The sequence below is a fragment of the Perca fluviatilis genome, chromosome 4 (genome assembly GCF_010015445.1).
Source record: "Perca fluviatilis chromosome 4, GENO_Pfluv_1.0, whole genome shotgun sequence".
Lineage (NCBI taxonomy): Eukaryota > Metazoa > Chordata > Actinopteri > Perciformes > Percidae > Perca > Perca fluviatilis.
In genome coordinates, this window is record NC_053115.1 from 24,921,914 (window position 1) to 24,946,743 (window position 24,830).

General features: G+C 38.7%; 1 protein-coding gene across 1 annotated transcript; it reads left to right on the plus strand.

The window, feature by feature from the left end:
• The first annotated feature begins 1,925 nt into the window (after positions 1-1,925).
• Positions 1,926-24,830, plus strand: LOC120557917 (vesicle-associated membrane protein-associated protein B/C-like). The gene is made up of 6 exons (XM_039798617.1): positions 1,926-2,190; positions 10,884-11,036; positions 16,297-16,400; positions 17,810-17,890; positions 19,015-19,194; positions 22,027-24,830. The coding sequence occupies exons 1-6, from the start codon at positions 2,133-2,135 to the stop codon at positions 22,180-22,182; spliced, it is 732 nt and encodes a 243-aa protein (XP_039654551.1). The 5' UTR covers positions 1,926-2,132; the 3' UTR covers positions 22,183-24,830.

Genomic DNA, 24,830 nt, shown 5'->3' on the forward strand with positions numbered 1-24,830 from the left:
CAGTTTTATAATTAATCATTACATGGCCGTGTGGGAATAACATGGGAGCTTGTATAAATGAGGGGAAAAAATGAATACAAGCTTGACAGGTAAAAAATAAATTGATTTATGAAATTAATTAAAGGTACACCAACACACTGGTGTAGTTCCAATAGTATGATTTTGCCATGAGCTGCTTTCTATCCATGGGAGTGTTTATATAATGTCTTACTTTATGCTGTTGGCATCATTTTGACCCCTTAAATAACAAAAATAATGGCTGCATATGCAGTTAGATGCTCAGGTGTGCCAGGGTGCTCACATTGTGCATACTGGTTCATTGATGTTAATTGTAATGAAGATATTGTTAATGTTATAACTTACACCTGTGTTTTGTTTTGCTATTATAATTCAAACTTTTCATGTTGAGAGGATTGATAAAACACCTTTGTGGTCAGTAGCCATAATGTCATCATGTATTTTTCACCCTTTATTGAGATACACAAACAAAAAGCAAAATCTTTCTACCATTCAAAAAACATACAGAACATTTTTACATTGCCTTGAGATGAATATAAAAACAAAATGATTCCATTTTTTTTCCTCCTTTGTGAAAACCAAAAAGTCAGGCTTTTAACCTGTAAATTTGCATTAGGAATGAACAATTTAATACCATTTAAAGATTTTGAATGTTTTAAAATTCAAATTTATATTATCTTCTAGGCTGCATTTTCCAGTATATTACAAAAATGTTAATCAATATGGCATCAATTGTTTTATATATTTCAAGATGGGTAAATGTAGGAATAAGTTTGAAAGAAACTTAATTTTGTTAGTCCTCAGATAGCGATTAGCTAAGAGTCAAGACTTTCTCCATGCAAGTTGTCCACAAAGTATTTCCAATATAAGATTACATGTGGTATTGTAATAGCATCTTTTAAAAAGAGTTTTCATGGATTAAATTGTTGTTACTTATGAAAAAAAAAAAAAAAAAAAAAAAAAAAAAAAAATAAAAAAAAAAAAAAAAAAAAAAAAAAAAAAAAAATTTTGCTACTTACATGAGGAATTGCTCCAAAACCCTCTGCATACTCCCCAGGTGTTATGGAGTGTTACTGTATATTGTAATAAAAACGTATAAGAAAGTGCCAGTGAAGTAATGTAACTAAGTACATTTATTCAAGTAGTGTACTTAAGTACAATGTTAAGGTACTTGTACTCGAGTATTTCCACAAGAGTACTCCACTACATTTTAAAAGCTAATTTTGTACTTTTTATTCCACTGCATTTATTTTAAAGCTTTAGTTACTGATTACCTTGCAGATTCAGATTATTAATACAAAATATAAATCAACTAATACATTATGATGTAATAATATGGATTAAGGTAACCAGCAGTATATAAAGTATCTGAAATAATCCCCACATTTGCCAGCCGCAACATTAAGTGATGTACACATTAATGCATCACTAATTAAAATCCAGTAATATACTGATTCTGAAATGAGCCATTCTGCAAATGAGCACTTGTACTTTTGGTACTTTAAGTTGGCTATATTTTGATGCCAATACCTGTGTACTTTTACCTAAGTAGGATTTTGAATGCAGGACTTTTACTTGTAACATGTAATATTTTTACATTATGGTATTACTACTTTTACTCGAGTAAAAGTCCAAAAGGCTCTCTTAAACAGATCCAATAGAATAATATTTCTTTGGAAATCAAGAGTATGCCAGTTTGCACCCTTTCACGTTCAGGCAGAGGGGGTGATAATTAGTAATCTTTGATGTTGGACTTTGTGGGCTGAAATAAAAACCTGCATATTTTATCCATGTCCTTTCACACTGGTTGAGGTGGTGGCCCCACCATCTCTGGGTGCACCCTGGCATCACCCATCACCCTGGCGTCACCCTCCCGTCACCCTCCCCGCTGGGCGGCTATGCAGAGGCAGTGACGTCACCGGGCTGTTTCTCGCTCCCTTCCTGCTGCATCACAACAGCTCGAGTAGCAATAGTGACCGGGGGGACAGGATATTCACAGCCAATTCATTGATAGAATAACTCCGTTGACGTTGCAGCACTCAACAACATCCTAACACGGGGGTAACGGACAGGAACTGGTTGCAGTGCGATAACAACGCTTCAGCTGTTGGGATATGGCCAGGCCGGAACAGGTTCTGCTCTTGGAGCCTCAGCACGAACTGAAATTCCGAGGTAAGAGGGGAGGGCCCGGCTTGGACGGGAGGGGGGAGCTGCATCTGCCAGCGGGGTTACGAGGGGGTGGGCAGGCCAGTGTTACGGTAACCAACCCGGGGAGAAGCGGTACTACACATTTTGACAATATTGCCCTCGTATGAAAAGAATAAGAACGCTCTGAAAGGACGGCAGGTCAACTGACAGCTAGCTGGAGTAGCTTCCAACGGTTAGCCAGGCTAGCCAGGCCCTGTCACACATTTCTGCTGCAGCAACTGCCTTTAAAGCGGTTTACAAGTGCAACACACAAAACATATGTTCACTGGGGAATAGCAATCATAATACATATGTGAAAGCATAATTACCTTATAAATTCATAACCTTTTCATTGCACATATGCCACAAAATGCTTAGCAGGTCTAGCTAGCTATCATTAGCTCGCTCTCTGATTGGCTGTCTCGCTCTGCTGGCAAGCCAGCTGTCATTTAATAACTTGACAGCTCACAGGACGAAATAAATGGGCATCCTCTGATACTTAACTATATATGTCTACAATGTTAGCAACGGATCATCAACAAGCCCACCATCCTTATCGTTAGGGCTTTACAATACTAATAGACATTTTAGTGAAGCTCGACATTTGGCTGCAGAATTTCACTTGCTTTAGGCCCTAATAATGTTACATTTAAACACATGTGGCCCTACTGTATCTGTTTTGCAACAGATTATAGAGATCCTGCCACAGTAAGAAACATTGCACTTTGTACTCTGGAATAAGAAGCTAGTTAATAATTTTTTTTAATTGTTAAAAAAACAGCTTGCTTCAAAACATACACAGTCAAACTTTTACTCTAATCAGTAAAGGTTTGGAGAGATTAGCTGTTGGTCTCCCAAATTTAATGTGGCCAGTGGTGTTTGGTTGAAGCACTCAAAAATCACACTTAAAAGAACCGGCAGAACCGCAAAAAATACCACTGTTCACCCCAAAATCAACTGAGTTTCATTTTACACTATAACTGATGAGCTCTCACACCAAAACTAATTTGATAGATCACACTATGGTTAAGATGACAAGTTGGTTATACTGTGTTTTTACATTAACTGTCAGTTCAAAGTAGCGTAATGCTAATGTTCAAATGTGCAGCTAAGGTGTTACCTTACCAATTTATGGTATTCACTATGATTACAGTGTAATAGCACATTATACATGTATTCAACACGTTCTCCATAATGATACATATCACAAATGATATAGCATGCTCTCTGGTAATTCAATAAATGAATAGTCTATATGAAATAACCACACGGTAAAGCCTATTTTTGTATACTCCTGTGTGATTTAAATACTTCTAATGTTATTAACAACTTTAGTGCAAAAATGGATAGGAAAGGATCAGAACGTAAGGCGTCGTCCGAATGATGTTAATATTGTCCCTGATTTTTCGATATTGTGATATAAACGTTACAGAAAAAAAGAAAATATATATATATATATATATATATATAATACATATATATATATATATATATATATATATATATATATATATATATATATATATATACACTCACTTAAAGGATTATTAGGAACACCTGTAAGATTTCTCATTAATGCAATTATCTAATCAACCCACATGGCAGCAGCTTCAATGCATTTAGGGGTGTGGTCCAGGTCTAGACAATCTCCTGAACTCCAAAATGAATGTCAGAATGGGAAAAAAAGGTGATCTAAGCAACTTTGATCGTGGCATGGTTGTTGGTGCCAGACGGGCTGGTCTGCTCAGTTACTGGGATTTTCACGCACAACCATTTCTAGGGTTTACAAAGAATGGTCTGAAAAAGGGAAAAACATCCAGTATGCTGCAGTCCTGTGGACGAAAATGCCTTGTTGATGCTAGAGGTCAGAGGAGAATGGGCCAAGTGATTCCAACAGATAGAAGATCAACTTGGACTCAAATAACCACTCGTTACAACCGAGGTATGCAGCAAGGCATTTGTGAAGCCACAACACAAACACCCTTGAGGTGGATGGGCTACACCAGCAGAAAACCCCACCGGGTACCACTCATCTCCACTAAAAATAGGAAAATGAGGCTACAATTTGCACAAGCTCACCAAAATTGGACAGTTGAAGACTGGAAAAATGTTGCCTGGTCTGATGAGTCTCGATTTCTGTTGAGACATTCAGATGGTAGAGTCAGAATTTGGCGTCAACAGAATGAGAACATGGATCCGTTATTCCTTGTTACCACTGGGCAGGCTGGTGGTGGTGGTGTCATGGTGTAGGGGATGTTTTCTTGGCACACTTTAGGCCCCTTAGTACCAATTGGGCATCGTTTAAATGCCACAGCCTACCTGAGCATTGTTTCTGACCATGTCCATCCCTTTATGACCACCATGTACCCATCCTCTGATGGCTACTTCCAGCAGGATAATGCACCATGTCACAAAGCTCAAATCATTTCAAATTGGTTTCTTGAACATGACAATGAGTTCACTGTACTAAAATGGCCCCCACAGTCACCAGATCTCAACCCAATAGAACATCTTTGGGATGTTGTGGAACGGGAGCTTCATGCCCTGGTTTGCATCCCACAAATCTCCATCAAATGCGAGATGCTATCCTATGGGCCAACATTTCTAAAGAATGCTTCCAGCACCTTGTTGAATCAATACCACGAAAAATTTAGGCAGTTCGAAAGGGGGTCAAACACAGTATTAGTAAGGGTGTTCCTAATAATCCTTTAGGTGTGTGTGTGTGTGTGTATATATATATATATATATATATATATATATATATATATATCTCTTCACTTGAGCTTCTGCGCGGGAAAGTCACCGGACGACATAATCTTGTGAACATAGCCATACTGAGAAATACAGAGAGAGTTGTGTGGAGCTGATAGTCTTAATTAGCTTTGTAGCAACTCATCTGGCAATGGCAGTGTAACAGACATTTAATAATATCAAAAAGTTACGCATTAAAGCTTTAACCACATTGATCTGTGTGGTTATGTAAATTTTGTTTATAAAATCAAAACTACAATTTTCAAATATTATAGATAGATATTCCCTCAGGTATTTTAGTTAATATTTTCTGAGAAGTTTGAGTTCATGTGCTTGTTGTCAATTTAGATAACATAATTGTTTATCACGAAATCTCAACATGTTTTCACAAAATTATCATATTGAATTATCGCCTAGCCCTATGTTATTCTACATTTTTACTTTGTCAACAAATGGCGTGAAAAGACCCAAAAGGAACAATGTGTTAGTCCGTTTCTCAATACTTTTTCAACTTCCCTACCCTGTCTGTGGCTCTCTGCCTTAAGCCCTTTATTTCTGAAGATCTAGTTAAAGCTTTAAAAACAGAAATAAAGGTCAGAAATATTAAGAATGTTGGGAGTATTTTCATCATTCCGTAGATTAATACATTCAGTGCACGTGAGGATTTATAGCACCAACGATATGTGATTGACTCAAAATAAACTAAATTCATTGTACAAAGTAATAATGTAATACATGCCATGCAATGTAAGGCTAATTTATATATTTTAAATAATTTGGGATTAAGCTATACCAGGTGTTGGCTAGTCTTAATAGCATTAATTTGTTGTTGGGTTTGCTCTTTTCGTGGGATTTGTTAAAAATAAGAAAAAATAGAATATGGCCTTTTCCTTGGTTAGCTGTAGTTGAATATGCCTTGCACACTGATTTATAACTGGTGAAACCTGACTTAAAGTATGTTTGAGGTGTTCCATCATATGATTTAAATGAACACATGCCAGCCAATCAGAAACAAGCAACATACACATATATCAAGTGTCTAATCAGTGTGTCGATGCAGTGTTAAGCATACACAAGGTATGTGCCTTCTCAGTATACTAGACAATAACACAAATCACATGCCAATACTCAGGCTCAGAGTTATATGGAGGCATGCATTGTGAAATAGAGAGTAGGTTTGTTGGTAGCAGCTTGTTAGGTTTAGGCTCAGACCATCCGTGGTCCAAATTCAGTGTTAGGGACTGGACTTTTTCCTTTTTTTTTTAATCAATTTTCATCTTTGTCAGGGGTTATTATTAACAAATTTTTAAAGTAAACTGCTCCTCACTTTATCTGCTATTTATAAAATCTAAACTTGAAAGACGACAGCTTTATATATTAGCTCTTTATAATAGTTTTAAACTGCAGTTTGTGGCTTTTGTGAGTTGGATGCTATCCCGAGAAACTTTCAGGAAGTAGTAGATCAGGTGTACGGTAGTCGGTGGCGTGAGTCCCTTTCATTAAAATACTTTAGAAGTCAAGCCAAGCTTGTGAGGGTCTGAGTTTCCTCTCTGTCTTTGCTCAAAAGGGAAGGGAAGTGTCAGTTGCTCTGGATGTTTTCTGAGCTGAAACTTTATCTTGAATCTGGTGTATGTGCTAATTCTGAAATAGCTCCATGTTGTCTGGCACAGTGAGTTTGCCTCTTACAACCGCGAAAGGTTTTGCTTACCATAATATCTTCTGTAGTGGCGTAATTTGTTATTTTGTTAGAAAACTAAAATTGATTAAAAAAAACTGTTTTGGCTGAGTTCTGGGTTGTAATAGTGGCTTAAAATCACATGTTAAAATGTTATTTTAGATAACTAGAAGTTGGTAAACATTGGGTTCTCTGTTAACACTTTTAAGAAGTCATGAGTTGAACTTTTCCTAAAAATATTTTCACAAAAAACATCACCAGACCATCAATGTCTCAAAACCTAACTAATGTCTACTGATATACTGGCGGGTCACTATCATGTGTATGATATGAACAGATATTTATATGCAGCAGTGTTAACAAAAGACATTGGCCGCAAATAAATTTGGACCTCTTTCATAGACATAGAATAATTTATATGTAATATTTGTTTTATATGGTTTTAACGATACTGTAAAATTCCAAAATGAAAACTTAGTTTCCCTAAATCTAGCCTAATTTAGCTTAAGTGTGTGGTATTGGCACTGTATCTGTTAAGTTTGGGAAGTCATACATACGTTAGTCATGGCCCCTCACTTGACTATGAATTAGCTTTGCTTTCACTAGAGGTACTGGAAAAACACAGGAGTGACTAACGGTTGCCCGTTAGCTATCTGGATACATTTTGCTATTTTCAAATGTAGTTTCCTGTCAGTGAAGAAACTTTTGTCAGAAAATCCTATAACAAAGATAGAATGTGATTTGTTGGAATTTGCACCTCGTCCAGTATGTGTATTATGTAAGGGTTAATGCCCGACGAGGTGTCCATTGTCAGGTATTAATGGACGTCGGACGGTTCACACCTCGCCGTCGTCCATTAATACCGGACAATGGACACCTCGAAGGGAATTAACCCGCTTATACCATGGTCACTTGCCAAATAACATATTTTTAAAACCTTAGTTCATATTTTAATTAGTTTTACAATCGAAATCTAAAGTTGATTCAAACAATAACTCCGTTTCCCTGGTTACGCCTGACGGTTTGACTAATACCTGGAACAATCATTCCCATCCATCAGATTCTTATGCAATGCAAACATTGTTCTCTCCACCAGGAATTAGGAAGAACCTTAGATACGACTTGCCTCCCTTAGCAACCGGAGATATTTATATAGTCCGCTCAGCTGATAGAACCCTTCAGTTTAGCTACGAGCCAGAAAGCTAACGCTATGCTAGCAAGATCCAAAGTCAATAACATTGTGTACAGTTGGCAATCAGTAAAAATAATTTGACAGTATGTTGAACAACAAGACAAGCTAGCTATCAAGCCATGTCATTGTCCCCAAAACAATATAAACGACTTTACGAAGAATTTGATCGCGATGTGTAACTGCTGTTACGCTGCAGCGGCGCGCGGCCGAAGCAGCGAGCTGAGATATGTGAGAGAACGTTATTCTCTGTGAAACTGAGTCAGTCCAGAGGGCCAGTATAACTTACTTCTTGCAGCCTGTGTGTTTTAGCGCCATCCTGTGGTGTTCAGAGGACGAGTTGGAAATAATAAATCCACATTTCCTTTTTGATTTAATGTAGCGCATTCATTTAGAACAGTAAACAGTCAGTTTCACCAAACTCCTTTACTAGGTGTCCTACATCACTTTTTAATGGACACCCTGCAGCCAATCAGAATCGAGTATTCACCCAGACCATGGTATAACACTTTTGAATGGACACCCTGCAGCCAATCAGAATCGAGTATTCACCCAGACCATGGTATAAGTGCTGATAATATCAAATAAGACTCATTGGACTCTTTCTCCAGGTCAGTGCATTAGCCAGATTAGGTTTTGGTACTGTACTTTTTTTTTTTTTACAGTGTTCATGCAAGAGCTCTCATATCCAACAGATTTTACATTTCTGTTAATGTCATTGTCACTAAAATGAAAAGAAAATTTCACACCAAAGTGGAGATCGCTTGCTCTTGTGGCAGGTATTAAATGTGAGTGCAATAACTGTACCTCTGAATTTATCTGGTGGCTCTGGACCTCTGAATTGCTGCCCAGAATTTATTCTATTTTTTCAGCAGTTCAGATAGGTCTGGTGTTGTGCTCATTGATGGCTGTTTAAATAACCAAACCCAATAAGATCTTTAATTAAGAATGGGGATGCCTTCTTTCTGTGCCAAAGCCAGAAAAGCAGCAGCAAAAGACTAACTAAAAAAATGCCTGAAAACTGAGACAGTGTCAGTCACTGCTGATTAGTTAGATCATAATAACACTTTCTCTAAAACAGAAAACGGCTAACATTAACACAATGTCAGACTGAATGATGAAGTGAAAAGAAATTGGCATTTCAGTCTGTTTATTAGGCTAATCTGAACCCACCTGTTAGCACTTACTGCAAACATTAAGGACTGATTCATTCAATCCAGAGACTGCCAGCCTTATGTTTAGACTGAATGGGCAATATGTTACCTTCTGTATTTCTCTTTATTCCTTCAACCTCAGACATTACTCAAGGTTCAGCATTACCTTGATCACGTTATAATTTCATAACCAATACAAATTATTAGACCCTAATTGGACGTAGAGCTGTTCACCCAGGCGTTTGAACAAAATTAATACCAAAGGGAAATGTGTCAACATAGACCTCTAGGTTTGGAAAATAATTAGACAAAATAGAATTAGCCAATTTTACTTGACAAGTAAAATACAAGTAGTTGATACAATGATGTACAGTAATTACCATAAACAAGTTATTGAGTTGACTTGTTCTATAAAAATAACCCACTGACAATCTATTGCTGCAGTCTGGATAGACAACTTACTTAACCTTTGATCACCTTTCAGATTTGGCACACTGTTATTTTGCTGTGGCTTTTGTCGTAAGGGTTTTTTGCATTATTGACAAATCTGTGCCACTTAATGCATCTGGTCTTGGGAGAGCTTTAGAGATCTGTGACCTGCATCTAAAATGATAGCAGTATTTAGTTGAAACTGCTTCAGCTATTCTGAGCATGGTAGTGCAGTAGTAGAGGCCTGTTTACACTTTAAAGGAATTGATACTAGAATTGTTTTTGTTAATCAAGAGGACAGACTAGACATCAGTAGTCGATATCAATCTAGAGAGCAATGTTAGACAAAAAAGAAAAAGCAGATGGCTTAGTTTGCATCCTTGACATATTTACAGTAATCTAGTTCTCATTAGGGGTGTGTTACTGAAACGCTGTATTTTGGGTTTTAATGTGAGAAGCAGACTGGAATTATTTTTCTTGAGGACAACTCCCAGTTAAACTTATCAAAAGCCTGCATAGTTGAATTGGCAGTAAAACCCTGTTTATCTAAAATGTCAGGTCAAATGAAGAAAATATGCAGCAGAAGGACCAAATTGTGGACACTAAATTAAATTTGTTGTAATTAAAGTCACATCCAGTTAGACTACGATAGACAACATTTAAGTGTGTAGACATACATGTCACATATTTTTAATTGGCTTTACCCACTGGTATTTCCGCCATCTCATTATTTTGAGATTTTAGATTAACCTATTTTTGCTGTGTACATAGAGCATAATGGTATTTTTGTGTTAAATACTTGGCAAACCATCCTGAAATTTGGTTCTCTATTGTGAAAAGTGTTTCAATATTAATGGTACCATATACAACAATTTCACACATTTACTAAATCAAACAAAGCCCCCACTCTACTTTCTAGCTAGCTGTGCGAGCTGTGTCTGCCTGAGCATGTTTTTTTTTATTTCAAACTGGTGCTTTTTCTGCAGCAGCGGATGATGGATTTGCATTTTGATGTGTTTTGATCAGTTGACTAAAAGACCCTCATTTGCTTTGATTACCTCACTTTGTTCAGCTTACACACATTACAAGCTTGTTTGAGGTCGTATGCCAGTTTTATTTTGTACACGTGTCATTTTCTCCAACCATTTGGTATTCAAACAATTTAAGTGACGAATAGTATTTTAGTATTTTAAAATTAATGTGTGTGCGATCATAACTCTTAGTGTCTGTGGCCAACATCAAAATTAAAATGGATCTCTGTCCAGTTTTAATCAATGTTTCTATGATTTATTGCCATTTAATGTGACTTTACTAACTTCAACAGTCTTCAATGATCCTTTTTATTTTATGCTTTTGTTGAAATTAAGATTTCAGTCTCTGGAGGACATTGTATAATCTTAATAAAGACTTTTAAAGATTTATTTTTTCCTGAATTACCCAAAACAGAGTTTTTAAGTGTCTTTATCTTCCCTCTTTACAGGTCCATTCTCAGACGTGGTCACCACAAATCTCAAGCTCTCCAACCCTACAGACAGGAATGTGTGTTTCAAGGTGAAGACGACAGCGCCGCGTCGGTACTGTGTGCGGCCAAACAGTGGAATCATTGATGCGGGCACCTCAATCAACGTCTCAGGTAATGATTGAGGACGTGTGACTGAGCAGGGCCCATTAAAGTTACAATTATTGCAGCAGCCCGGGTTCGGATCCGACCTGCGGCCCTTTGCTGCGTGTCATCCTCTCTCTCTCCCCCTTGTCCTATCTGTCTATACCATCTAATAAAGATAATCTTTAATTTATTATTATTAAATGAAAGCCTACTTTAACATGTCGCTGCTACTGTGCTTGTGAGACCAAGGCAAACAAATATATATCTAGAATCCTGAATGGGTTTGCTCTTTTTACATAAACACACACCAGACCTCTCCCGTTACCCAGTATTCCCCAATCCTCTCACCCCTGTCCCGCCTGGCCGGCCTCATTCCCAGTCACGCACTCTGATGGAGACAGGTACAGGCTAGTGTTTCCACACTGTGCCACCTCTGCCATTTACAGCCACAGACTCATTTTACAACCTTCCCTATCTGATGTCAGTAACTGCTAACTGTGTCACCGGGGCCTGGCAGTCAGCAGTAGGCGACAAAACAGCAAAGTCCTTTCTCTGTCAGTTGCCTTCATTTTTCACCCTTATTATGCTGAGAAAGGTCACAGGTTTGAGTCCCAAAAGGAGATTGCTTTTATGAGAATGTAGTCACTATATGCAAACATATAGGCATGGTCTGTAACCTCTTTCTGTCCAGTCTTCAGGGAGAACTCAGAAAGCGGTGTACTTAACAGGATAACAAGCGGTGGTGGGTAGGGATGGGTATCGTTAGTCCGATCATTGGTATCACATGGCTTTTATCAAAAGCCCTGCACCCCTGACTGAGCTTTGTTGCACCTAATAGGGCGGGACAAAATACACTTTTATAAATGGGTGTGCTCCAAGTACAGTTGGCTTAGGTTTCCACTACATTTTAATTTAACATGCAAAACGGCACATCTAGAATCAAGAACTCTTTGTAAACAAAATGGGACGTGTACCACCATAACTGTAAATAATGTGGACTAATAAACACATAAAGCTTTTTGTGGCTGAATCCAAATAGTAAAGATCCTGTACTGTCTTAAGGCATTTAAAAGCTGTCAAGATAAGGTTTACCAGACTTTCCGCACTGCTGTTTGATTATCAGCTGATCAGCTGATTTATTGTCATACCTGCCACCTCATATTTGTCGCCTGCACTCCATTTAACTAGCGTGCAACTGTTATGTAGAAGGAAATGCGTTAGGGGTGTTGAAATGAATCACTGTATCGATGCATCGCGATGCGGACCTGGGCGATTCTGCATCGATGCAGTGACAGACCATAATCGATTATTGCCTACTGATGTTGCAATTCATTTTCCGGTCGCTGCCTTTTTTGTTTTTTGCCTTTTGTCTGTTGGCTGTGTTCAGACTCCACTACATTCAGAGAGCAGATTTTAAGAGCAGATACAATAAAATGGGGAGTTCATATATATCTGACTGCTTTAGTTTGTTGATAAAAACCATGTGTAGCAATATATAATAATATTGAGGTGACACATCGTGATGCATTGTGATATCAAATCGATTTGAATCATTGACATGATAATCATAACCAAATCGAATCGGGAGACCAGTCAAGAATCATAACCCTAAAATGCATTCAACTTGTTTGTTAGACCTCAACAATATATACAATGTATTTTGTGTAACACTGAATGTAAACATAAGTTTTGTTTGTTTAGAGGAAACTCCACCATTGACATATATATAAGAACTCCACACTCTTTCTTCCTGGTCTTAAAAGCTACATTACAGTTAATTGATAAAAATCGTTGACCACATCAGGCTGTTCTAACACTGCTTTGTTGTCATGCCATTATTATAATACAATAATAGGCCTACAAATGTTCTTGTGTAAAGATATTCTGAAAGCACAAATAGTCATTCCCAAAATAACATCACACGATCATTGTTAAGGAATTCAGCCAAATATTGTTCTATTAAGTTTTTCCTCTCTCCCTCTCTCTCTGAAAGAAGATTGCATAGGATCTGTAACTTGTTGCAGTCCAGTTTGTCTCGTATTTCTTGCCTGTAATTTTTAACAAAAGCTACATGGCACGACTTGCATTGGGGCGAAAGGGAATAGTCTGCCACAGGATACCTACAAACTCTGAGATGTGTCATTTGCTGGCTCAGCTGAGGATACACACTGTGCTTTTGAAGCTAAACCCAGCTGTAACTGTATATGTTCAACGTAGCCATGACCACAGGAATGTTGCTGAGGTTGATTGGTGTTATGTAGCAGCATCCAGTGGAAAAATATGTGGCGTGAATGTTTCAAAAAATCCTTGCGTTCACAAATATTGAGCTTCTTCTGGGAATATGTCATAAGTTTGTCTGACATCCTCGGGTCTTGTTATCATTTCAACGGAGACAGAAAGAAAAATATCAATTCTTTTGTTTCATGTTAATGAATCAGCTTCATAAGCTTGCCATTGGCACTCATTTCTAGTGGACCTTTTGTTATGACAGGGCAAGAAAGGCATCCTCCTGTCTTAATTGACATCCATATTCATAAAACATTTCTGCTAATATGCTACACTTCACTCCCAATATTTTAAAGCCACATTTATTATTTTACCCACCAACTAAATTTCAATAACAGAACTTAACCTCTAAGTGGTAGCTGATTCCTGCAAAAGTGCGGTGGATTAAATGCTGTTGACTCCTGAGTTATTTCCCGCCCTGAAATAGATTTGCTGGTGTATAGTCTGTATTTTTTCCCTTTTGAATTATATTGAATTAGATGGACCCATGAGAGCACAATCAGAACTGTGAGATCCTGCTACCCTGAGAAGCCTGAATATGAATATGTTTTATGAAAGTTAGGTCTTACATCCTGGTGAGTTTTCCCTCCAGGCCTGTATCTTAACGAGGCTGTTTGACTTCACTCTCTTCCTTATTCCCACGCTATATTGTCTCGCTAGATTTCCTGATCTTTGACCAGGTTTTTTTGAGTTGAGTAAAATTGAACAAAGTAGACAGGGAGCTCCCTTTTTTTTACGAGTAAGGCTTCTCTGAATTGGTGTGAAAAGGTCACTGTTATAGTTCGGGGTGTAACAATGAGCCGTATGGTATCATGGGTCATATCTCGTTTCGTGTCACATTGTGTCATAACGTTCAAAGTGAACTTGCCTTGTATCTAGTTTTGAATTTGTTAATGTGTGCAGTGTTTGGGTCGTTAAAGCTTCAGTGCGTAATGTTTTGATATAAATGAACGTCCGTTACATTCAAGCCATTGCCAAATGAGTTGCTACAAAGCTAATTAAAACTATCAGCTCCACACGCCATACATTTCTTCACACCCAATGCTATAGAGAAGAGCTGAAACAATTAGTTAATTAATCAATTAACTAGTTGGTCGATTAACAAGAAAGTGCCAAAACTTGTCGTGCTACCTTCTTAAATGTGATGCTTTGCTGCTTTTCTCAGTTTTTATATCCTTGCAAATGGAATAAATTCTTTTTTTTACTGTTGTTTTTTACTGGATACTCATTTTAACTATTTTCTAACATTTTCAAACAGCATTTCCTTTATGAAAAATGATCATTAGTTGCAGCCATACAATAGAGAATCTTGTGCATACCCTGTAATAATTATATTCTGTATTGTGTGGCCATTATGAAGGAACAGTGACCATGGGTGGACTTCAAGGTAAATAGTTAGTGGTTATTCTCTTTTGAGTATTATGTCTCACAGGACACAATTAATTAGTGACAGGAAAGGAAAGTTTTCTTACCTCCCTCCCTCACCACTTTAATAGTTCCATTCATCATCACCAAGCAGGCAGGCGATTACTATCCTGCTTGACCATGTTAAACACAATTAGCCTCTGTGCGTTTTATAAATGATTGCCCAGTGTGAAACAAGAATACTAAATCAAGCCATTAGCAGAAGTAGCTTTTTGTAAAGGTGTGTTCAAAGGCTGTCAATCAAAGATGATTTCAATCACTTTTTCCTCTCCTGTGGCTGTGCTTTTCCCAACTCAGGCTTTGGCTCAGGACCTTTTCCATGTGATTCACTGTTGCTCAAAGAACTTGCATGCCTTCCTGCCTCTATTCTCTAGTACTGTCCCCTTGGACCTGAGGTAAATGGTCGTGCAAATTGGGTCTGACTGAAACAGGACGTTCTCAATCTGTTCATGCCGTCTGTTTCTGGTTTGCAATATTGAACTGCCCTGATTGCTGTAATGGTGCACTACATCTCTGAGGTTTTCCACTCTAGGGAGAATTGGCATGTGCCATATATGAAAACCATCGTGATAGCTACACTGGCTTTGAATTAGGAGGTCATTTGTTTCTAATGAAAGCAAAAGAATCACGCAGGCATTGTAGACATAGTTGGCACTGATGTCAAAATATGTCTTTCAATTGCACCCTTGTTTAAAAAGGTGAAGGAGAAAAAGATTACCCATCAATAGCCATTTTCATCCCCTCTGCACTTCCACTCTTAACTTGAATACTGACATAAGAAAGTGATCATTGTAAATCATCGTTACAACTTTAAAATACCTTCTCAGTCATTGGAATGACATCAAATAACACACCACTGACTAAGAGGACTGATGTGGTGATGGGTTGAAGTTATATTCCAAACCAACACCTGCTTTTTGTTAGAGCAATATGTAAGAAAGGAAAAGACAGGGTTGGAAGCTGTTAGAAAGATTACCCCCTGGGGTATTTGTAGATCCGTCAGTGTTTCGCCGCTATGGTAACACAAACTTAGAAATAAATCATCTACACCACTTTTTCCGAGCAGCAGGGGCAAGCCCAGAGCCTTGAAGACGTGGAGGACCTAGTTTACCGTTTGACAAATCCATGGGCATTTGATACTCACTAATTCCTCTTTAATCCGAGGAGTGGACACATAGTTGAGAAAGAGAGTGAGATGGAAAGTTGCTGACAAAGAGAAGCATCAGCTTAGTCACTTGAGTTTGTCACGTATTTCGGAGCGGCATTTTTTACCCACAAATCATAATATGTTCCTGCCTGTCTGCCGCAGTTTGAATGATACTAACAAGACATTTGACACTTTCTCCTGAGTCTCCTGAGGATGGGAAGTGAGGATGATGTTTGAAAATGAGGGAAATGAAACTGAGGGAGTCATAACAAAACAAAATGACTATTCTAATCATGTGGGGACTTCCTGTTCACATTGTGGGCGCTGGGGTGCAACTGTTAATTTATCAGTCCCATTTCTCCTCCCCATGTTTCCTGACTTTATGGTAGTAGTATCATATGTGACCTCAACTGTCATTTTGTATTTCAGTTATGCTGCAGCCTTTTGACTACGATCCCAATGAGAAGAGCAAACACAAGTTCATGGTCCAGTCCGTGCTAGCACCTCCTGACATGACTGACATGGAGGGAGTGGTGAGTGTATCTTCTTCCTAAAATCATTTTTCATCATCAGTATGTTTTTAGTCGGTCCAGTCTTTGCAAATGCTTTTAAAACAAAATGATTTGCACACAGATGTAACACAGCCACTCATACAGCAGACACTGTGATCAACTCAGAAAATCCATCCATTGAATTTAACTGTAAGGACAGAGGCCGTCGATCTCCAACTCCCAGTCTGGATGAGAGGCTGTGTCTCAGTGCTGACACACAGCAATATAAAACACAATGAACACAGTTTAGTCCTAGCAGGGTGTGTGGTCCCTAACTCATCTTTGCAATCACTGGCCAACATACATACAATAAATCATTATTAACATGCCAACAAGTGATTTGAGAGTTTGAATCAAGTCGAGTGTTTTTTTTACATCCCTCAATCTGCTCTGAAGTCCATCCTGGGCGCACCGATTTCAAATCGCAAATATTAAACATGTAAAATTTTTATGATCTGATATCTTGCTGTATGTGGGAAACGCCAAGGACGCAGTCTAGTCTTGTTTTACCCGGGTTGGGCTTCTGTGGGAGAGTGTAGCTCATACGGAGCTCATACCACTGATCAGCGGTTCGTGAAGGGAGGGAGAGGTTGGAGGAGATGGGGAGTGCAAACAGAGCATTAGTTAGCTCCACGTTTGGCTCACACTCAACGGCTTCTGGGGGAGAGCGGTGCTCACCATTAACCGTTAATCAGCGTTATCAGCGGGTAGCTTCCATATGAGCACCGTTCTCCAGCTGAAGCCCAGTCCGGGAAGCGCGGTTCTGTCATCATCGCCATGTTTGTATACTCTAAAGTCACGTTTGATCGCACAAGATTTCCAGTTTTGAGATTCGGGACTCTAGTTGTTTGTTAATGGAATCTGTGTGTGGTGTGCTGTTCTGGCCAAATCGTTGCTCTCCACACTCTATAGGAATAAACTGTTAAATCTATCTTTACAATCTTTTAAAGTTGGCCTGTACACACTTTAGTGTTGAAGAGATAAAGTGGGTCTGTCTATCCTGGTCTGTAGACTTTCTGCACATTTAAAAAGTTTTTGTCAAACTGAATTTACAATATTCTGGAATCCAGAATCTAAATTCATGTTTTTCTTAAATTACAAAAAAGAATTGGTGAATGCTGGCAGAATGCATAAAATGAGGAGTTCAGTTAAAAATGTCTTCCCCTGGGTTTTCTCAAATTAAAAAAGGCATGTTGGTTATAATAATATTTGCAATATTGTATTTACTGGAGCCAGACAGTTCCTATTATTAAAATCCCTAAATAAAGGGTTATCTGTGCTTGCTGTCCTCCTGTGAAGAGTCATTATCAGCAGCCAGTTGCAAATGGTCCCTTTTCCATGATTTAATAATAATATGTTGATACACTTTTTCTTTATTTGTGTCTCTCCAGTGGAAGGAGGCTAAGCCAGATGAGCTGATGGACTCCAAGCTGAGGTGTGTTTTTGACATGCCAGTGGAGAACGAAAAAACGGTAAGCACACATTGTTAGTCCTCTTCTCTCTTCGCCTCACTACCACACTTTAAGATGTCACTACAGATCGGTTATCAAAGACCCATCAGGGAATGATGTGTCACATTGCTTCCTTGTATTATTTACAAAATCACATTAACTTCACCTCAGCAGCAGTGCCACAATGTATTTCGTAATTATTGGTATATAATTTAATTATATAATTATTGGTCGGCCATGATCTGTAATGCTGCTTGTTTTCACCAAATGCAACTAATTGATGCCTTTTTATTGCTTTCTGTACAGTGTAACATTTGTTTACTTGCTAATATTTGTCTTGAGGAGGGATTACATTATTTATGGGGAAATGATGTTTATTGTTGCTTTCCAGCTCCCCACCTCTTTACAGCTCTGCTGTATCGGTCTTCTCTTTCTCTATCTCTATCCTGTCCCATCTCTTTTATTCATCTCTCCTCTTCTTTTTGTACTCTTTATACTTCTTTTTCTTTCCTTTTTCGTTCTCATTGTCACCGTTTTTAATCCTGTTTATTCAGCTCTTTCTCTCTTTCTCCATCTTTTCCCACTTTCCTCCACTTCTCTCTCCCCTCACTCTCAGGCATCAACAGCCATTTAGAGAGCCATTTTGTTCATCCTCAAATGCAGTTTTTTAATGTTGTGATTCTTCTCAGACCCCACACAGCTGTAGAGACATTATCTGGTCATGATATGAGACAAGCCTACTGGTTTTGTGAACACAAGGAGGGAAAAGGACCCGTGGTGGTTGTTTTCAATTCATTTTGAGCTGTGCGATACATACACATGGCTCCCGGTCAGCACTGTGCACCACAGAGTCCATTAGATGAACATAATGCTGATAGAAACCAGCTTGATCCACTTATGAAAGGCACCCCAGGGTGAACTCTCCCACAAACCTGAAGATAGGCAGCTTGAAAAGAGTCTCTGCGTTACTATACTATATATATATATATATATAGTATAGTAACATATATATATATATATATATATGAACATAAATGCACCCGTGTCCCAGCCAAGTCATCGGTCACAATCACCATGGAAACATTGTAGCAGCAAACAGACAACTTATTGCATTATAACTTGTCGCCCTCTTAACCCACTTACAGCATGACATGGAGTCCAACAAGATGATGTCGTCCAGCTTGCTGAAGTCAGACTCCTCCACGCTGCCTGCGAAGTCAATGAGCTCCACCCTTGATGACGGAGAGGTCAAGAAAATCATGGAGGAATGTAAGAGGCTGCAGATGGAGGCTCAGAGGCTACGGGAAGAAAACAAACAGATCAGGGTGAGTGAGATGACTCGAGGACCACAGTCAGTCAGTTTTTTTATTTTTACAAGACAGTAAAGACACAAGTATTGCTGTAGTCTCGGTCTCACAGCTGCACACCTTTTGTGAAGGGCATTGGTTAGCAGAGGTAGTAAACGTTTGATGATTCAAGTCCAGCTGATCAATACGAACTTCAAATGGATGCAGACTCTGTCAGGTAAAATGGTTTGATAATCAAAATGGTTTGATTATCAAACAATTTTTTTTCTCTTTTCCCAACTTTGCAACTTGGTGGTTGGATTAATAACTGCAAAGCAGACCTATGATGTGATCAATCAATCAATCACCTTCTGAGCTGAATCGGGCAGATCCTGACATGTCTCATGGAGGATGACAGTTTAAACAGTCACCTCACTCATTGGAAATTTGGGCCTTTTTGTGTGATGTATAAGCATAATATTATATTTTATAAAAGCGTAATAATTCAGATTTTGCTATTGAAATTAGTAACAAAAAAAACAACACTGAAAACAACCATTGGATATATTTCTTGGTCATTTGCATAACATGGAACATACTGGATATAAGAGACTGTATGAATCAACACATCCAATGGTCAATCAATATCGATCAATGTCGAACATCTTTATTATCAATCAGTCTGATGATTATTTTTTGGGTGAGGCTATTTGCACCCCTGGTACAATTAGCAGTGTATGCTATTTGCACCCCTGGTACAATTAGCAGTATGCTATTTGTACCCTGGTGCAATTAGAAGTGTATGCTATTTGCACCCCTGGTACAATTAGCAGTGTATGCTATTTGCACCCCTGGTACAATTAGCAGTGTATGCTATTTGCACCCCTGTGCATTTACAGTACCTAGGCATATATTTACACACAGTTATCCATACTACTCATGTATTACACCTTTTTGGAATATTATCGCCCTGACATTCTTACCCTAACCATAACCATCCCACTCCTCTTGCCTAAACCTAACCAACCCAGCCAGAGCAGGCATATTCATGAGTCTTCCCCTACCACCCTGCAAAAAAATTTGCGTTCGCGGGTCCTGACTTGCGCAATTGCATGCAAATTATCCAATCCAAATTTAAAAAAATAAGATCACCACACAGGGGAATCGAACTCCAAACTCTCATACCAAAGGCAAGCGCACTAACCACTCACCTAGCAGTTCTTTCAGGAAGTTGAACAACTGTTTACCACTTGGTTTCTTCAAGCCTCGGTTGCTAGGTAACCATACTGTATACAAAAAAATAGGTACTAACTAACAAACTAACGGTTGTATGCTTTCACTATAGACAGAAAGCGCAACTGTAGTATCCATTTTCCGCTAGAAATTCAATTGTTATAAACTTTAGAGACAAAACTTCCCTAATATGCCAGTTTCTGCGGTCATGGAAGATGAACGTCCGCCATGTTTTCGGTGCACGCGAGCAACGTTTTTTTGTTGTTACGTCACAGGGTGTAAATAGCTCAGCTGTGTGGCCGAGGCTATTCGTACCGGGGGTGCAAATAGACACTCCGTTATTTTTTCTAATCATTTGGTCCATTAAATATGAGACAAGAGTGAAAAATGCTTAATGTAATGTCCCAGAGAAGTTGACACATTTAAATATGTTGTTTCATTCAGCCAAATATAGAAGTCCAAAAAAACACTTAACACTTTAGAAGACAAAAACTGTGATTTTTTGGCATTTCTACTTTAAAAAACAATTATGATTACTTCAAGATCTATCAAGATTGTAGCTGATTGATTTCCTTTCGACCAACTAATCGATTATTCGACTTATCGTTTCGTTATCAAATGCGTTCTGTGCGTTGAATCTCGTTACACACGGTTTACGTAGTTTAAACAACCAATCTATCTTCAGGCTTAAAACAGGGAGAACATTTTATTCAACTGATTGAGCAAAGAAAACTCCCCTTCATCTTAATCATCAAAATTAGCAGATGACATCACTGAACATTCAAAGTCACATTTGGTTATTTATTTTTTTACTGATTGATGTTCACAATCAAGATTAGCAAATTAAGTGGAAATTTGATTCACACAAAGTGGTGGTTCCAAATGACGTTGTGGTGTCCCTCCACCCTTTGCTATATTTCTTTGAATAGAGACAGTAACTCAAGATTGAGGTTTGTGTTAAGTGCAACTGCTCAGATCCATAATCAGTGGCAGACCTCAGGCTTCGAAGCTCGTAAGGCAATTTTGCAAATCAATGAGTTCTCCATCAATCACAACAATCAGTGAGGTAAGGTTTTAAAATTGGGTTTTGTTAAGGTTTGGTTGGAAATGACTGAGCACGCGCACCACACACACACACACACACACACACACACACACACACACACACACACACACACACACACACACACACACACACACACACACACATACGGCTAAGAGAAAGTCAAACACCACCACCTCCTCCCCTTTAAGTTCTTGCCAGAGGCAGAACGACTGTTGGCTGCTCCTGCGGCTGAGATTAAACTAACAGAGACCCCCACCCGCTGCTGAGAAATTAAGTGTGTTAAAGCCTGGCGCCTTCTGCGGCCCTCAGGGGATTGGGTCAGATGAAGATTTAAGCAGATCCTATTTCTTTGAGCTTGTAAATAAATTCTGTCTTATATTATTGACTGATTGACAAGCTGTCCATTTTATTTCTCTTCACCACTTCTTCATTCCCTTTCTTTATTTCACTCTACTCCCCCACCACCACCATCACCCTTCTTCCTCTTCCCACACACACTTCCTTTCTTTTTTCTTTCTTTCATTCATTCAACATTTCTCAATAATTTTTTCTACACTGCACCCCCGTTTCAGGAGGATGATGGTCTTCGGATGAGGAAGAGTAACGTGATGTCATCTCAGCACTCATCCATTGGCATGAAGAAAGATGAGGGCTTGAGCGCCCGCACGATGCTCCTCATCGTGCTCTTCTTTGTGGTGGGCGTCATCGTGGGCAAGTTGGTCTTGTAGATGGCAGCAAATTTCGGTCGGCCGCAGCATGCTTTCAGGGGGATGAAAACAAACACAGGATCTTGGATTTTGGATCAGAGATGCCATATCCGCTGGGTGGGGGGTGGTACTAGTTTTGATTCAGTCTGATTTATGTAAACAATTTCAAAGGTAATGTATGAGAAAATAAAGAGGAAGAAAACCGATTCATCATCTTATCAACAAACCTACTGTTACAGGTCTTGCCTCTACGTAATCATCACATAATCATTCTGGCCCTCTTTCCCAAAGTTGTATGTATACAGTGGCTGGTTCTTTGGGGTGGGGGGACAATGGAAACATGATTTAATGCTAGTGATCCAGACCAATTTTCTAACACCGACGAGGTAGTGTTGGTGCGACTGAGTCAGTTCGCAATTGTGTGAATGTCATTTTAGTGTATTGTTTATTTTTCCTAATGACGGAGGCCAGAGCCTATGTATATGTAATCCCCCCCCCCCCCTCCCCCACTGTACAGTATATCCAGGTGTTCCTTCCAGCTAAACCCCCTTTAAGGAGGGGATTTACCAGAGAGATGATTCACACAGTCGGGGTTACACACAGGGCTATCAAACTGACTCCTGCAATCAGAGGCTTTGTAAAATCGGCTTGTCTTTGATTGTAGAACAACCTCTATCAGTGTATGAAACACTATACCGTAGGTATTTCCTTTCCTCGTGTTGTTTTTATTTTCACTCTACCTTATTCCCGTCACCTGTCACTCAGTGCTCACCACGTTCCCAGTTGTCAGAGGGGGATGTTTGATTGCATGCGTTCACACAGTGTTGCATCTGGACTTTTGAATCTAATTTAATTGCTTTTATAACGGTGATTATAATATGTAATTTGGTTGTAGGTTTGCACAACTACATTTTCAGATTTTCATTTTCTTTCTCTCTTTTGTGTTTTGTTGCAATTTTATGATTTAAAGTAATTTTTGTTGTTGTTAAAGGTTGAAGCATTTAGAAATATAGCAGCTACCAGAAATGAGCTCCATATTTGTAGGATTAGATCATTTTTGTAAATGTCCTCCAGATGAAAGGCTTGCCTTGTGACCTATTTGGGCAAGTTATTCTCAGGCCAAGATTGAGGTACATACAGTATATAGCGCACACACACACACACACACACACACACACACACACACACACACACACACACACACACACACACACACAGCATGCATACATATAGCGAAAAACCACAAATGGACAGGAGTTGCATGTAGAGGCGACTGGCTATGTATTTCCCTTACAACAGCATCAACACCAAGGTTCCTGTTACAGTGTCCCCACAAAGGGACCTTGGTCTTTTCCAACTCTTTTTTTTTTTTTTTTCTTCTTTTTTCTCATATTTTCCTACTGAGCCATACATTTGTTGAAGTTCTGTTTTGTTTGAGGCAAATGTATGTCAGAGATCAACTGAGTGTTTCAAGCTGCCTGCTCCAGCTCTCTGCTGCTGGTGAGTTTTGTTGGTGGTTTGTTTCCCTCCACTGCAGGCCTGTGTTCAGTTTTTTGTGTTTGTTCAGCATTTATCCGTTGCTTAGTAATGTTATATCCTCACTGCATTTGAAGTTGTGTTAATTTTTAATGCACTAAGATTAAGAGTGTCTCTCCTTTAATCTTCCTGCTGCATACAACAGTTTTTTTTTCTCAAGGGGTGGGGGTGGGGGTGTGGGGGGGGGGCATACAGCCTAGCTTATATCCTTGAGGGGACCACATGATGACATTGTACTGTTCAAGAGCCGTTGTTTTTTTTTTTTGGTCAAAAATAAACTAAAACATAATCTCAAATTGTTTCATCTACAAATTTGCTTGAGGGGAAAAGAACAGTGGAGAGTCATTCTATTTTGCAATATTTGAAGGAAAGAGAGCAGTTCATATTTGTATCCCACTGTATCCACATAAGATGCAGAAGTGCATTGCCTTTTGTTAAACTCAAAGGAAAAATGACAAAATCCCCCCCCCCCTCAAAAAAGAAAATTCTTTTTCATGTTAAGTGGAGTGAAAGATGATGGATATGACTGATGGATAAGAAATTAAAATATACATGAGCTTGTGTTTCTACTGTATCTCTGTAAAATTGTTGGGTTGAGGATGACTTGCTGCTAAGAGGGAGGGCAGAGCAGACCTGAGCTACAGTCCCATCTTGGGTTATCAGACCTGGGTCAAATAGCACTTGCAGAAAATTCTTCTTGTTCAATGAGTCCTGGTTGGAGTATATTTTACAAAAAAAAAAAATATATATATATATATATATATATATATATATACACACCAGAATATACTGTTATGTGATTCATAATTTACCAATGTCCTACTCTGACGCAGTAATCCCCACCAATGTGGTACTCCAAGTAGGATTAAGCATACAATAATAATTACATGTGACTACTAATTGATCCAGGCCCGGTTGTAAAACGCACTACACTGACCTGTCCTGGAGTCTCTGACCGTCACCGTGATCAATGTAAGCAGTCGGCAAACTGTTTTGTATGTATATAAATAAATAAATAAGTCTATCTGAGAAGATTAATATTCCTAGTTCAAGTAGTCTCTCTGGTGTATAAGAACAACCCAACCTGGTTGGACTATGTAGCATCTTAATAAATTAAATGAATAAAGCACCTA

Bases quoted from the DNA above. Each gene is read 5' to 3' on its own strand.
- LOC120557917 (XM_039798617.1), top strand. From the start codon at position 2,133: ATGGCCAGGCCGGAACAGGTTCTGCTCTTGGAGCCTCAGCACGAACTG. The intron at 2,191-10,883 runs GTAAGAGGGGAG...CCCTCTTTACAG, and splicing joins GCACGAACTGAAATTCCGAG to GTCCATTCTCAGACGTGGTC. The intron at 16,401-17,809 runs GTGAGTGTATCT...GTGTCTCTCCAG, and splicing joins TGACTGACATGGAGGGAGTG to TGGAAGGAGGCTAAGCCAGA.